At 39.6% G+C, this 16,399-nt stretch overlaps 1 protein-coding gene across 2 annotated transcripts in view; it reads right to left on the reverse strand.

Moving 5' to 3' along the window:
- nrbp2b (nuclear receptor binding protein 2b) overlaps positions 1-16,399 on the reverse strand; it is a 37,858-nt gene that overhangs the window by 3,569 nt on the left and 17,890 nt on the right. Inside the window, exons 2-10 of one of the 2 annotated variants that reach the window (XM_033985858.2) lie at positions 3,903-4,025; positions 3,134-3,235; positions 2,956-3,045; positions 2,311-2,351; positions 2,133-2,227; positions 1,988-2,011; positions 1,789-1,875; positions 871-926; positions 700-795 (exon numbers count right to left, since the gene is read on the reverse strand). In XM_033985858.2, the coding sequence (XP_033841749.1) occupies positions 700-795; positions 871-926; positions 1,789-1,875; positions 1,988-2,011; positions 2,133-2,227; positions 2,311-2,351; positions 2,956-3,045; positions 3,134-3,235; positions 3,903-4,025 (714 nt within the window). The remainder of the gene's footprint in view (positions 1-699; positions 796-870; positions 927-1,788; positions 1,876-1,987; positions 2,012-2,132; positions 2,228-2,310; positions 2,352-2,955; positions 3,046-3,133; positions 3,236-3,902; positions 4,026-16,399) is intronic. The other variant, XM_055230033.1, reaches the window with a different exon arrangement.

Here is a 16,399-nt window from a genome sequence, read left to right on the forward strand (position 1 = left end):
TATTCCTCACATTCCTTGTAATTATGTGTTTATAGGCACTTATCACATCTTTCAGCAAAAAATAAAATGCTTTCTAATAAATGATCTTTAATTAGATGCAGACAGCACGTAGCTGACTTAGTTTCTCCTCAAGAGCTGCTTATACAATATATCTCGGGGAAAAAACTAATTATATACAAATACAAGGGAAAAAACTGGGTACATCATAACAAGATAGTAGCACATAAAAATCAGATTTGCCATTTTGATCCCCACACATACAAATTCCCAACAAAGTGCTGTACAATCCCAGGCTGACAAGTGCATACTGTATACTATTGTCCATAGTAAAAGCCAAAGTTAAATCTGTCAACTGGATAAAAAGTTGTAGGAGTGAAGACGTTTCACTGCTCATCCAAGTCGCTTCTTCAGTTCTGGTCAGATTGCTGGTGAACACTGCCTTATATCTATCTGAAGGGTAGTTAGTATTTTTGGTGGTATGGTATTTTTGATTGGAGAGGCCATTGTTGCAGATTAGCAGCCACATCTCTTTTACCTGACTAGCAGCTCACCATAGCAGAGTGAATATAGTAATGTAAATGTATATATTATAAAGAAAGAACAACACTTTATATTTATATGCATATTGTAAGGTTAGGGTTAGAATTAGATTTACATTGCCTGTTTAAATGTTCTGTTTTAAAAGGTTATGAGCCTTACTCTCATGAGAGGGTCTTCCAGTGATTGACCTGCATTGACAATAGCCTCTTTGGACACTGCAGAGTCTCCATTGGCTTGGATCTCTAGAACTGCCATCTGGGTAAAGCAACCAGGATTTGTCATTAACACATTCACAGAAGGACAAAATGCAAATGACATGTTTTTTCTCACCTCCAGAGCACATATGCCAAAGGAGAAAATGTCTATGGCATAATCATCTGCGCAAGCTGAAAATGATGAAAGAAGTCACTGTTAATGTAACAAATATATTCACAAATGATCAAATAGCCTGAAATTTGGAATGCCCTCCTCATTAGACCTCTGCAGTTTGATTATTTGATTCATTTAGAAACAAATCTATAAATGTTTTTGCCAGCAAACTTGATTTCAGTGCTAAGGAATAGGCTTGATACCCTATATCATTTTCAATACCATACAACATTTTAGTCATTTTCAACCCAGAATATTAGTACTTTATGACATCATGAGATCTTACTAGTTACAATAAAGCTGAAGATTATTCTAAAACTATTCAAGAAGGATTATATTGTGTGCAGTTAAAGATACATGCCTGGAGCTGTGTTTTGTTTCATTCATACATGTTTGAGCAACCCTGGCTTATTAGTCTGTCTATATCTTCAAAGTCCATTAAAAATGCTCTGTTCCACCTTGTGATGTCTTGAAGCGATAGTTTTCAAGTTAGCAGGAACCTTTAACCTTTTGTTCATTGGAGATTGGCAGTTTCAGGGCTGAAATGATCCAAATCATTCTAGTGAAGGTGTTTGTAGTTTAAAAACACAGTGGAGCCCTTCCTGTATTACCACATAACATTACAAGGTAATGCCGGGTTTGCATATTAAACATGTGTGGATGAAGAAAAACTCCATGTATGTTTTGATGAGGAAACAACATTGTAAAGTAGATCAAAAAATAGTGTAATCTGGGCCCTTTAAAAGTACCTTATCCACCGTTTAGATTAATTTTAGACTAGGTGTAGTTTTAGATGATGTTTAGTCCTAATTTAGGCCTAATATAGTCCGGGTTTAGATCACAGTTTTACATGAAAAGTTTGAATTGAAAACTCCTTACCACCATATTCTGGGGCAAAAAAGTGTTGATTCCTTTGCTCATCGCGGTGCTGCCTGCCCTTACCATGGACACTCGCATCTGGGAATACTGTAACATCAATTGCACAAATATGTAAACAATCTTATCCTAAATATAAAATTACAGAACTGACAAACCGCACATAAACCAAAAGAGAACTACAGCAAAAGCTATTCCTTACCATTTACAAATAGTCGGTGCCACACTGTGGAGAGAAAATTATGTTTAATGGAAGCCAAATGCCATTAATTGCCGCTTTTCACAATACAATATAAGTACAAGCAAGCAAAACTGCAGTTACACAAAAGCGCATGTAGGAGGCAGACCTGAGCCAATCTTGATGAGGCCGTTGTGTTGGATAAAAATGGTGTCACAGGTCAAGTTTCCGTGGATTATTGGTGGGTCACACGAGTGCAGATAACTGCAAGGAAATAAAAGATTAATAGAATCAGCTTGCAATAACTTATAACGTAAATGTTTTTAAAGGATAGATAAATGTATTACTTCAGAGCTGACAGAATCTGAGTGCACCATCTTTTCCAAGCCTGTAGCGAATAAAACAAGATATATTTAAACAGGATTATAGGTGTAAGATGTTTCCAAACTGCCAATTTCTAGTTGCTAGTGTAAAACATTGGAACTCTCTGGACAAGGAGCTTTTAAAAATATCAAATATTACCCAATTTAAATAGATAAATGTACACAAAAACATGTATATTATAGGCTATGTACAGGAATGTAAAAAAGAAATCTATAAATTCTATCATCCACAGTAATTCTTAATTTAATCCAAATATATTCTGTTTGTCTTTTATTGTGAAGAGAAGAAGAGAATTGCATTGGTAAGTTTTTTCTTTGTTGATATTCGAACACTAAAGAACAAAAAATATCAAATTAAAATGTGCAGATATTATGTTAATTTTAAATATTTTGCATGTTTTAAAAAGACAGTAATATGAACAAAAATGCAGACAATGATAGAAAATGCTACAAAATAAAGACAGAATTATATGCTGAAGGAGCACAATCCCACATGATGTCTGCAGTGTGCCATGGTAGTGTGTTACATAATCCTTAATCCTGCCTAAAATATAAATGTCAATGGGGATGCAGTACTGCCTACCACCAACAGGGGCCAGCCACACTCACCTTCACATTCATAGTCTTATGGTTCTTCTTGGTCTTCTTGAGAAACTGCTTGAGGCTGCCAGAGGACATGTACTCAGTGATGAAAATAACCTACAAAGGAGGTAGATAGGATTACGAGTTTTAAAGGGAGAACAGAGGACAACAACAACAAAAAGTGATCTAAAAGAAGAATAGTTACCCTAGCCTGGCTTTCCTTCATGTCGAGCCAGTATTTGTGGAATTTCACAATGTTGGGGTGTTCAACTTGCATCAGGTTTTCGAACATTTCTTTAATTTTATCCTAAAACATATTTGAAATAATTGAAGACATTTTTCAATATCAAACATTTGTATATATTTAAATGGCTGCACAAAACAATTAATTGGAAATGGAAACCTCGTAATACAGGAAGGTAAATTAACAGAGTTGAAACTGTAGGCCAATATGAAAGTAAGACTATCAGCAATGTGCAATGAAAACTCCATTTCATAATTTTTCTGGTAGAGGGTCCACCACCTGCCTCTCTAGTGAGATGTTAGTGCTTTGCCTGGAACGTTCTAAGGTTCAACATATCTATCTCCAAGCAGACAAACAGGTGGTGCTACCTGGCCAAGTGACAGGTCAGATCTGTGTAGAAGCCCACTGATGCCACCAACAGTTAAAATGCAAGTTTTTCGAAATATCTTTGGGCAAAATTCACCTAAAAGGTTACTGCATCTTTACTTCACTTTTTTCAATCCTTTTTTTTTTTGTCACAAGTGCACTGCAGACAGCAAAATATTTCAAATGGCTATGGGTAGTAAATATGGGCTCCACCACAAACCCAGTGCTGATATGGGGTCAATGAATATGTCAATGCTCTTGCTATAAGAATCGAGTCATTATTTTGGATCTCATTTGGTATAGTAGAAAGTCCAGAATATGTCATAAGGTGAAGTGTGTTTCTGTATTTGAGCATAAATGGTACCTCCTGCGCCTTGAAGACTTTCTTGTCAGAGAAGAGCACCTCATTCCAGACCACCTCGACTCCCTCCTCTGTGTCCATGGCCAAAGACGCACTCTCCACTCCGGGAACATTTCCTTGGCTCACCTGCACAAACAAAAACAAGAGCCTTTTAGGATAACCATTTTCTATTACATCAAAGCACATTTTGCAACATGCATATCTGACAAAGGAGAGATACTGATTGATAATGAGAGAAAGGTAGGGAGAGCAAGATAATGGTAGATAGCGAGGGAGATAACGATAGATAAATAGAGTCAGAGAGAAAGAAAGAGAGGGAGACAAAGACAGATAGAGAGAGATATAACGACGTACTAAAGGAAATTTAAGACTAGTGTTACAAAGTACTATATAGTTTGACTTATAAGTTCAGTAAGCCAAATAGCAGGCATCTCATTAGACTAACTGTAAAAGGATAATGTGCGGACAGAGGAGATTACAGTGAGAGGAGGAGGGGAGTGGATTAAACAGTGAAGGACTTAGTGAGAGGAGACTGCAGCGAGCCTCTGCAGAATGGTTCAAGATCCAGGAGCTGCGCTGGCCTTGGGTTCATTTGGGATAGAGGTGGAGTTGTAAGGCAGATCAACACTGCTCCGCACAGGATATTACTGTCTTACAGCACAAAACCATGATAATATCTTGGGATGGAGCAGGAACATAAGCAATAAAAATGGAATATGGAATATAAGCAATAAAAATGTGGACAGTATGCATGTGTAGACTAAATCTATATTTATTTTTTTATTTTAATGCTTCCATATACATACTCGATTACTTGATTTAAATTTTTGTGATAGCATATAGCAATAGCATACTATCAAACATAGCATGTAGCACCCACCCACACCACCTGCTGGTTCTCAGCAATGCTCTGAGTGAGTGACAGCTAGGCATGGGACCAAATTGAAATTTGGTGTCACAATCATCATGACCAAAATAATTGCAATTAACAATTATATCACGATAACTGTTGCTGAAAGCAAATAATTATAATTTTAATATTATAAACAGGTTCCATATTTTAAACAGCCATTATAGAATTGTACTTTGTTATAAGTAAAAACAACAGTGACCTAGAGGAGATCACCAGAGATATGTACCATAGCTTTTCCTGCACATTAGGGTCATATAATGATGATTATCTTTGTTGGTGATTATCACGATTATATAAAATGTCCAACGAACGATTACTGTCGACCCTTTTTATAAAGATAAATTATATTATTGTGTATTGTCCAATCTCTAATGACAGGTGCATTTAACCAACTGCATTGATGTGTGGAAATTGAAAAGAAGCTAACCTTAACCTTAAACAGCTAATATTTAAAATTTAACTCTCACAATAAGACATTATTACATTAAATTAGACCTGCATATTTTATTACAGAAACTTAGAGGCTGCTGTGAGCACCTTGGAAAATATTGCACATTTGGGGAGAAAAAAATAAAATTAAAATCTCTCAAAAAGCAAGTTAATATTGTTGTTGTTTTTTTCATACAATATAGCACAATTCAACATTTCAACAATTCAAAGCTTGCGTCATGTTTTGGAATCACCAGGGCTCATCACATTAGACTATCTGCTTGCATAATGATTATAAGCTATAGTTAGAGTAAGCCCACTGCCACTCCTCTGTAGTGGAGTCTTAGCACATAAGTGACAGTTGTGCGCATGATGCTCCTCCAAACAGATCTTGATAAGAGACTCCAGACATGTTATTTGTGCTGCTTCTTCCCACACCTCAGACTAGTGTAATCCTTCATAATAATAATAATAATAAGGGCTGGTACTTTTCACACTGCCCCTCATGTTTACCTTGAAGAGAAGCGGCATCATCAAAAACCAACTGCAACCACAAATCCAACAATGAATATCCAGACAGCAAAAGAGTGTATTGGTGTGAAATACATAAAATGAAGTTAAATCTGCTTAATTTGTGCTACAGTTAAGAATAAGAGCGGTGAGGTTTTCTGTCATGGTAGTGATAGGCATATTAGTAGGCTAGTTAAATGTGCACTATGTAACTTTTCTGGTGGGTGGTACGTCACCAGCTTGTTTCCATGGAGATGTTATTGGCATGCTTAGAATATTTAAATTATCTCTATAGAGACATTGGAGACAAGCAGGTGAGTTATAGAGAGGATTTGTGCAGAGACGACCTCGCTCACAGTAAAAAATAAGTGTTTTTTTCAAATTTTTAATCAATGAGAACCTGTAATTGAATAAATTAATGATATATTTCATGGCAACATTTCTGTAAGGATAAGTAAATGAGTAAAAAGCTGTTTTTATAGATCTAACCTGTAAATTGGTCTAGTAGCATCGTTGGCTTGTTACCATGGAGATAGATAAGTGCTATACTGTGGAACATTAAGGCAAAGCAATATCACCTAAATCACAGGTGTCTAAACTAGGACCTGGGGGCCAAATGTAGCAATCAGACCATTTTTTTTTTTGTCTCTTAGGCCTCTTCTCCCAATCCAAGTTATCACAGGTAAAAACTTCAAATTCAAATAATTCTACCACTATAACCTCAATAACATCACATTGCTCTGTGAACAAAAGTCAATGTTTTTGCTCTGTCATAGCTATGTTAAATCCACCTATTTGAATGACTCACTGATCACCTGTCTGTGGCCATGTCTGTTTCAAAATATGGCCCTGGACAACCAGGACCTAAATGGAGTAGGAAGTAGGAAGCTGACCTCCTCTCAGAAAAGTTGCATAGTGCACCTTTAACCTGAGAAATCACTTAAAACCAATTTCTAATTTAAAACAGTGACGGTATCAAGATGCAATATCAGTAACAATAAAATCATTATTTATAACCAATTGTGACAATAACCCTGAATCTCAAAGGAAGGATTTTTTTTTTTTACATGGACAGCAGTAGACATGACATACAATCCATACACTTATTGTAATAAGATATAGCAATTATTGTTTCTACCACTGTAACCCAACACCCCCCATAGCTGCTGACAGGATGGGATTCCTATATCTCACCGCCCAGCACCATAGTGCCACTTGTTTATTTGCTATGGCCTCTGGGAAACACCCAATGCTTGTCCCTTATTTCCCAAGAGGTCTCTCAGCCGGACCCTGGTTTCAGCTGCGGTGTCGTGAGAGGGGTAAACAGGACTGAAGCCGTGTGCCGTGATTGGCTGACAGGAGGGAGGGGCACAGGGGATTGGAGGAAAGCTGTGTTTATGTCAGAACAACAAAAACTGCTATTCTAATGTTTGTCAAATGATGGGAACTGGGTTGAACAGGATCCCAGGACAAACCCCACCGTGTGAATCAGACTTGGTTCAGATAAAGTTGTGGAAATGCCTGAGGAAATAAGACAAACAATAAAACAATTTAAACATGGAGGAGCATTGGCAAATTGTAATTGAGTTATTAAATGTCTGGACAGCATAATAACTGTTATAGCATTAGTAATGGCTATATTTGTCAAAATACAATCATTTCATGTGGGTATATGTTATCATGCACTTCATGCATAAGGTCATTTTTTTATTTGAAATTTTGTGTTACTCCCAGGTTAGCTGAGGCTCAGGTATAGTGATGTCAAAGGTATGTAATGCGCTGCTGTCTGTTATGTTAAAAGTTATACAATAAAATAAAAATTTGAATTACAAAAAATGTCAAACTTGATTTCAAAACTATAAAAAATCTAAAAGAAATCACATTAAAATTTACATAAATTGTCTCAACATACATTCCTTGCAAAAATCTATACAATGCAATATCATTTTCAACATACGTTAATAGCTTCTTCAGTTCAGGACTTACTACTTATGAAAAAGTTTAATTCCTGTTCAGCTGTTATATTGACTAATATCTGGGTGTATAGTTTGACAGCCTTAGCAATGGCATTGGTGCTGACACCATAGAAGCATTAATCATACAGCTAGTTCTGTTAAGATGCTTGGTATAGGCTTACAACTTACTTTTCATTTCATTGGCTTTCAGTTGGCATGAAACTCCTAGCATACAGTGATTTGCACATTTTTTATTTAGACAGATTAAGAGTCTCCTGGCTGTACAGTTTGTCAGTATACCACAACATGACTGAATATTAAACAGTTGAACTGCAAAGAATAGTTTCAATTTACAGTTTGTTTTTATTATATCACAGTTGCAAAGTTCATTAATCCTAATCAAGAAGATTAGTAATGTTTAAATATATAGCATTCTAAAGTACATTACTGTGAAAGATGAGGTGGTGGCTTTTATAAGTAAACCTGATCACCATTTTTATTAAAGCTGACACTATGTCAACAGCCTGGTGAATAATCCCCTTACACTGTGATGTACAGCTGCTTTCCTGGAATAGCAGAAGGCCGTGCTTCATTATTTAAATATGATGTATTACTCAACAACAAGACAAGATGTTGTCAATAAGCCAAAGCATGGTAACAGGTTTGTCATAAAATCCTAGCAACAAAACTCTGTATTAACTTGCAATAAACTATTTGCTGTTGGAATGGAATATTTGATAGTTCACCTGTACAGAATAATTTGGTAGCATGAGTTTTCAATTCAAACTGCCATGGTTAAATGAGCTAATGTCCTTTTTTCAAATTCAGAACATGTGAGAAATTCAATGACCTTTAAAATTTCACATTATATGACTATTGTGATCCACTACTGGAGATCATATGGTCAAACTTAAGAATACAGAATATAGCATAGAGTGTAGATATCCATCCATCCATCCATTTTCTTCCGCTTATCCGGGGCCGGGTCGCGGGGGCAGCAGTCTAAGCAGGGACTCCCAGACTTCCCTCACCCCGGACACGTCCTCCAGCTCCTCCGGTGGGATCCCAAGGCGTTCCCAGGCCAGCCGAGAGACATAGTCCCTCCAGCGTGTCCTGGGTCTTCCCCGGGGCCTCCTCCCGGTGGGACATGCCCAGAACACCTCCCTAGGGAGGCGTCCAGGAGGCATCCTGAGCAGATGCCCGAGCCACCTCAGCTGGTTCCTCTCAACGTGTAGGAGCAGCGGCTCTACTCCGAGCTCCTCCCGTGTGACCGAGCTCCTCACCCTATCCCTAAGGGTGCGCCCGGCCACTCTGCGGAGGAAGCCCATTTCAGCCGCTTGTATCCGCGATCTTGTCCTTTCGGTCATTACCCAAAGCTCATGACCATAGGTGAGGGTAGGAACGTAGATTGACCGGTAAATCGAGAGCTTCGCCTTCCGGCTCAGCTCCTTCTTTACCACAACGGACCGATACAGCGACCGCATCACTGCAGACGCTGCACCGATCCGCCTGTCAATCTCACGCTCCATCCTTCCCTCACTCGTGAACAAGACCCCGAGATACTTGAACTCCTCCACTTGGGGCAGGGACTCACCACCCACCCGGAGAGAGCAAACCACCTTTTTCCGGTCGAGAACCATGGCCTCGGATTTGGAGGAGCTGATTCTCATCCCAGCCGCTTCACACTCGGCTGCAAACCGCCCCAGTGCCTGCTGCAGGTCCTGGCTCGAAGAAGCCATCAGGACAACATCATCCGCAAACAGCAGAGATGAAATCCTGTGGTTCCCAAACCAGGCCCCCTCCGGCCCCTGGCTGCGCCTAGAAATTCTGTCCATAAATATAATGAACAGAACCGGTGACAAAGGGCAGCCCTGGCGGAGTCCAACATGCACTGGGAACAGGTCTGACTTACTGCCGGCAATGCGAACACAGCTCCTGCTCCGGTCATACAGGGACCGGACAGCCCTTAGCAAAGAGCCCCGGACCCCATACTCCCAGAGCACCCCCCAAAGGACACCACGAGGGACACGGTCGAATGCCTTCTCCAGATCCACAAAACACATGTGGACTGGTTGGGCATGCTCCCATGAGCCCTCGAGGACCCGATGGAGAGTATAGAGCTGGTCCAGTGTTCCACGACCAGGACGAAAACCACACTGCTCCTCCTGAATCCGAGGTTCGACTATCGGTCGGATTCTCCTCTCCAGCACCCTGGAATAGACCTTACCGGGAAGGCTGAGGAGTGTGATTCCCCTGTAATTGGAACACACCCTCCGGTCCCCCTTCTTATACAGAGGGACCACCACCCCGGTCTGCCATTCCACAGGTACTGTCCCCAACCGCCACGCGATGTTGCAGAGACGTGTCAGCCAAGACAGTCCCACAACATCCAGAGACTTGAGGTACTCAGGGCGGATCTCGTCCACCCCCGGAGCCTTGCCACCGAGGAGCTTGCCAACCACCTCAGTGACTTCAGCCAGGGTGATGGACGAGTCCGCCTCTGGGTCCCCAGTTTCTGCTTCCTCCTCGGAAGACGTGACAGTGGGATTGAGGAGATCCTCAAAGTATTTTCCACCGCCCGACAACATCCCCAGTCGAGGTCAGCAGCTCTCCACCCGCACAGTGCGGGTAGAGTGTAGATAATGACAACATATTTAAACCAGGAAATAGCCTAAAGTATTATATGGGTTTTAGCTTCCTGTTATATGCAACATTTTGACGGCTTTTTTACTAAATTGTCAATTGCTATGGCAACTGTCCTAATTTTTCATCATTCAGAAACCCATGGATAGCCTATGTGAGTGATTACATGCAATAATAAAGTATGGAAAAATTGAATTGTTATTATTACAAAATTGCACATCCATCAACACACATTTCTTCAGTTTAGTTTGTTGTTTGTTGTAATGTTTTATATGTAAAATTAGTACAACAAACATGTTACAAAACTTAAGATTTTTTTTAGTCATAAGTCTGCACTTGAGTAGGGCCAGTGTTTTAGCTGGGACAGTTACTGGATGAGTCAGAGGGGCAGCGAAGGCAGGTTGGACAACAGCACATGAAGCAGCATTTGGACTCTTTCTGTGCACATGTCCCTCACTCATGGTGCTTAAAGACTCCCTTTGTCTCTGTGTGTGGGACTGAGGCTGGCTGCTACAAAGAGCCCTGTGCCTACACCTCATGCCTCTGTGATGAGTGGAGACACCAAGCAGGGCGTTAGTATTTCGTACAACTGCATGAGCTAAAGCTAAGGCCACACCCAGTTCATCTGCATAAAGTTGTTTAAATGTTGTTTTTCATCTCATGCAGATTAAGGAGCTTCAAAGTGTCTGTCACAGAGAGGGGGATGTGGAAAGACGATGGAAAAACACCAGGAACTACACATCCAATGCAGTTAGGATATTCTGTGATGTTTATTAGTAAGTAAGGCCCTTTATTTCTTAGCCAAAATGAGGGATGTCAAAATTAATAGACTGAAGATTGATCTTCAAGAGTTTTAGCGTCACAATATTAAATTGGAAAAACTGATGAATAATTATTTTAGAAGCAAAATTAAACCATTTCAATGCAATCTATACTAAATCTGGCTGTTTATGTCACTTTAACTATACTTTTTTATTTAGTAAATTTGATTTGATAAAGCTGGTCATACAAACTACCTTACATTCTACTATACTTTAAGGAATCTCAAAGGTGCACTATGTAACTTTTCAGCAAATGTTTTTAATTTGCTCAGAATCTTCCTCAGTATGACATTATACTTGTCTTCATGGAGATAAGTAGGAAGGCATCTTTTTCAAGACGTCTCTTGGCAATAAAACACTTGAAACTGAATAAATGCCATAAATAAGTTTAATACCATGCTGTGGAACATTTCAGGCAAAGCACCCACATCTCCATGGAGATGAGCAGAAAAGTGTCATAGTGCACCGCAGACAGGAAACAACCTTTGGAATAAATGAATGAGCTGACAGTCTCAAAGCCTTCATCATGACCGTCTGCTGTCCTTCATCACTCTACACTGCTTCTCCACTTCCTCCCTCTCTCTCCCACGCACAGACACTTACAATGTACCACCAGGAAATAGTCTGCACCATCTGAGCACTGCAAACCTGTGTAAACCTTCTGAAATAACCTGCTAATACACGATTCCCTTTACAATCGCGGGTTATCTCAATCAAACAACGTATTCAAGGCATTAAAAGACTGTTACAAAATGACAACCAAGGTCAGCGGATATGAAGAGCGCATCAGGCCCGTCACGTCTCGCCTTTTCATTTTCTCAAGCCTCCCGCAAAGTGGAATGTGCAGAGCTTAGCAGATGGCTGGGCAAAACAAGAGTAGAATCAACAAACACAACCAGAATGGGAGCAGTTATGTGAGGGCAATTGTGCAGCTATTTCTGTCAGCTTTTAAACAGAAATGGTGCACACAATGGGGATGTTATTGTGGTATCTTTGTCTGTCAGAAGCACACACATGCACGGTTTTAATCGTTTCACAGAATGGGTCAGTAAAAGAACGATCAATAGAAGTTGGAAAAGTCATGATCAATGCTATATCAATAGTTATAAATAGGGCCTCATCAGTATAAAACTGTAGGTCGGTGTTTATATGTTTATATAAGGCATATTTTAGTTTAAACACATCTGTGAATGAATAACTCCAAACTAGATAAGTTATACCATGGCAGGCTGTATGAGACTTGGTCAATATGCCATAAAATTCATCACAAATTTCTGTGATATTGAACGATCTTGATTTCTGATTTGATTTTGAACATATTAAAAATGGCTTTCGATTATAAACCAAATGCTACTGACAGAGTACTGGCTGCAGATCTCTCCATTCATTGATTAGAAATGACTGAATCTCTATCTTGATTAAAAATGTTATTAATTGTACAACCCTAATACTGTGGACAATTCTAGCAAATGGAATTTCCAGGAATAATACAATTACATTTCTAAGGAGAAAAGTAGATGGCAACCCCCATCTAATACTGCCCCTTAAAGATTTGTTTTTTCAGACAGCACAGAATAAGGCCTATTACTAAGGTCAAGTATTTTTAATTCAAAACTTGTATGAGGGTACAGTGGATCAGGGGATCAGTTACAGCAGCAGTCCCCCAACCTCAAGGTCAAAGGATCGATTCCTGCTTAAACCAATTTCTGACTTCACCCACCTTGCCTAGTATGAAAGTGGTGTGTGAGTAATTGGTGGTCGGAGAGGCCAGGGGCGCAGAATGGCAGCCTCAATTCAGTCTACCCTAGGGCAGCTGTGACTACAACAGTAGCTTACCACCACCCAGGGAATGAGCATTATTAATATTATATGAATCATTTTATTTAAAGCCATGGCAAGAATGAGCCAAGTGAAAAGCATCAGGAAAGGTCAAGTGAATTGTACAATGCATTCACAATGTATTTGAAAGTCACAGATACTTTAGCAGTACTATGACATATCTGCTTTACAATGACTTGTGACAACACAGCTTGATTTGACTTGTCCTCTGTGTTCCACCCCCCATGCCCCCCCGTACTGTCCGTGGCTGTACTCACTCGTCCTATTGTTTCTGAGACAAAGCAGTAGATTTACAAGAGCGTCCCACAGCACAAAGGCCCAGCTGCTCAGGAGATGTGAGGAGTTGATCTGACCTGCAGGCCTACGACCACAGGGGGCGCTGCTGCTTACGTAACAGCCTGAGACACCACAGAAGGTGTGTGTATTGCCACTGTGTTAGAGGTGAAGACACAGCTCTGATCAATGTGTAGAAAAGAAGATCACACCAATTTGTACCAAACACAGATGTTAAATTAGTGAGTTAAATTTGGATATCAGTTTATTCCTCCTCTATTCCGGTCAAATGCAGTTAGTTTGTTTACTCTGAAACTGAATGATTAATTTGATAACACAGATTATAATTCTCAGCACTCATCACTTTAACAACTTTAACATACATCTGAATCAAAGAAGTAAAAAGCACCACCCTTTCCTTCTCTCCTTCCCTCCCTCTTTTGCCATGACCAGTCACAGTTCGGATCAGTGGAGAGGTGACCTCACTTACAGTAAAAAATACATATTCTTCCATGCTGCATGCTCCATTTCAGGCAAACCAAAAACATACACAAAATAAGCAGGAAATGAACCTCCCCACTAGAAAAGTGACATAGTATAGCTTTAATCAAAGTACAGCAATGTGAGTGTTCGCATTACACCACAAATATACATAAAGCAAAAGTCTCTCTCTCTCTCTTCCCTTTTCCCTCTCTCTCTGCTCGTCTCTCCCCACTCTCTTGTACCATGGGGCCAAACCCATCACTCAGGAGCCAGGAGTGCAGATCGTAACTTATCCTGGGTCATTCTGCTGATCCTCACTGCAGCAGGGCCATGGAGTCAGTGATCCGAAAAACAACCACACCACCCTGCTCTACCCTGTCCTCTACCCTGGCCAATCCAACAACAATCTTCACATCCAAGGTCGGGCCACTTAAACCACTGCCTTGCTCTCCCTGTGCTGCACCAACAGATGAGAAAGATACAGCTAAGAACATTTACGAGAAGTGGTAAGTGCAATACCTAATCCAAAAGTGCAAAAGTGGTTTCAATGTTATCTGAGTTCAAGAAGTGGTGATATGTGATACAAGGCGTTTCAGTGGCCTATAGGGGTGAGAATACAACAGCTACAAGACTTATCACAACGGAATGCAAGGAACACCTGTCCTTGTAGTTATCTAATCTAAGTTACACATACACCCACTGCTCTGTACTTACTTTGTTCTCCAATTTAATTTTTTAAATTGGTGACACTCATAGTCATTTTGGTACAAATGAAAAAAAATCTGCTACTCGGTAGCATGATGTGCAACTATCCAAAGGATGTGCAGACAACTGCACTGCACTTTGTTGTGATGTTTACTGCAATGTCAGCTCTCAATGGGCACCGCGGTTTTCTAATGTGGAAGTCAGTGGACTTGTTTCTTTTATTAAGTTGTTTAAGATGAATATTGTGATTCAAAATGTCCAAATTATAACATAATGATGCACAGGTGTCACAGATTATAACTACTGTATATAGCAGAGAGAAGCACAATATGTCTTCTTTAAACAAAAGTATTTTGCCATCACAAGTAGAGCCACTTTCTATATTTTTTCAAGTCAGTAGGCCCTTACTGAGCAAAATCTGTCTTTCATCAGTACAGATATATTGTGAAAGCTGTTCTTCAGGTCAAAATAAGTCCGCTCTGTGTTGTGTACATCTAATTAGAAAATGTTTGAGTTTTATGGTCAGATAATCAGTGAAGTGTGTGTTTGCATGGTAGTTGTTGTTAGCTCTACAGCAACAGCAAACTCCACTCTGGACTCTGAAAGTTGTGAAAATCATTTATAAACTCATCACGGTGAATAATTAGGATGCTTGGAATACACAAGGTAAGTGAGGAATAACTTTGGACCACTGCAAACTGTGCAAAATTAACTCGGTCTGTTTTTCACAGACCGAGTAAAAATCTTTAATTTTCGTTTTTTTTTCCCTCCCTCAAAGGTTGGCACTGCTCTATTAATTCTTTGTGTTAGTTGAAATTACATAGTCTGTTTCTGTTATAGCACTATTTGAAATGTTCTAATGGATCTGGAATTCTGGACTCTGCCCTCTAGAATATCAGCTAAGACCACTGGAATCTAGGTATTAGCCACTGCTCATTCATTATGGTTTATTGCCTTGTGCTGTGTATCCAAACAGCATGATATAGGCTAACACAATCTTAATACACTCTGATATGATAGAATATGAAGTCATACGGGTGTCTTAGTCCCATAGTGAGGTTAATCCTATTACAGTGACCTGCTCCTCCCAACTATTACAAAACAGAAGGCTTACTCTAAGTGTCAAAAAGAATTAAGAACGAAGGAAAGGAAACCCAAACCCTATTCAGAAAATAAAGAGGCTTGTGTGAGTGTAACTGGCAATGTAAAAAATACACAAGTTAAATGGGTAAAAACTGTAGTAACAAAGCAAAGCACAGTCTATGAATTATATTAAAAAGGGTGTATTTCTTATTATGTTGTTCCCTCATCAAAAACATGCCTGAAGGAGTTTAAGATGTCATCTATGCATGTTTGAGAAATTAAACGATGTCACCCAGGCCCTATTCAAACCCTCCTTACAGTTAGCTGTAAGATTCTGTGCAATGCTCGTCATCCATGCTCCCACATAAGAATTTGCCATAAATATACAAAAACATGATACAAAACTCTACATAGTAACTTGACAAACTTGATGCGATGTGCAGTAGTTTCATTAGTGGCTTACATGCTGATTGTGTGGTAACAATAAAAGTTAACATGGTGATCTAAATATGCTACACGTTATCAGTTAATACTCCATAAAAGTAAAATACCCCCTTTCTTTAAAAAGTCCACTAGTCAAAATGTGGTTCAGGTTTGGTCCATTTAGTCCTGGTTTAATTCTGGCTTTAGTTGGCCCTTACCAGTAAAGAACTGTCCTTGACGAAGGGTATTGTTCTTCCTCGGCGTCTTTTCCGACAAAATGTTCACATTTTTGAGCCCCTGAACATCAATGAAAAGTCTCATGTGGGCATAAATACGATCAGCCAGACAAAAAAATGTATAATATGGGCTTCGTGACAATATCCAAGGTCCTCTGACTCAACAGCGCTGCCTAGAAGTGAATTG

This window comes from Periophthalmus magnuspinnatus, chromosome 20 (assembly GCF_009829125.3).
Source record: "Periophthalmus magnuspinnatus isolate fPerMag1 chromosome 20, fPerMag1.2.pri, whole genome shotgun sequence".
Taxonomy (NCBI): Eukaryota; Metazoa; Chordata; class Actinopteri; order Gobiiformes; family Gobiidae; genus Periophthalmus; species Periophthalmus magnuspinnatus.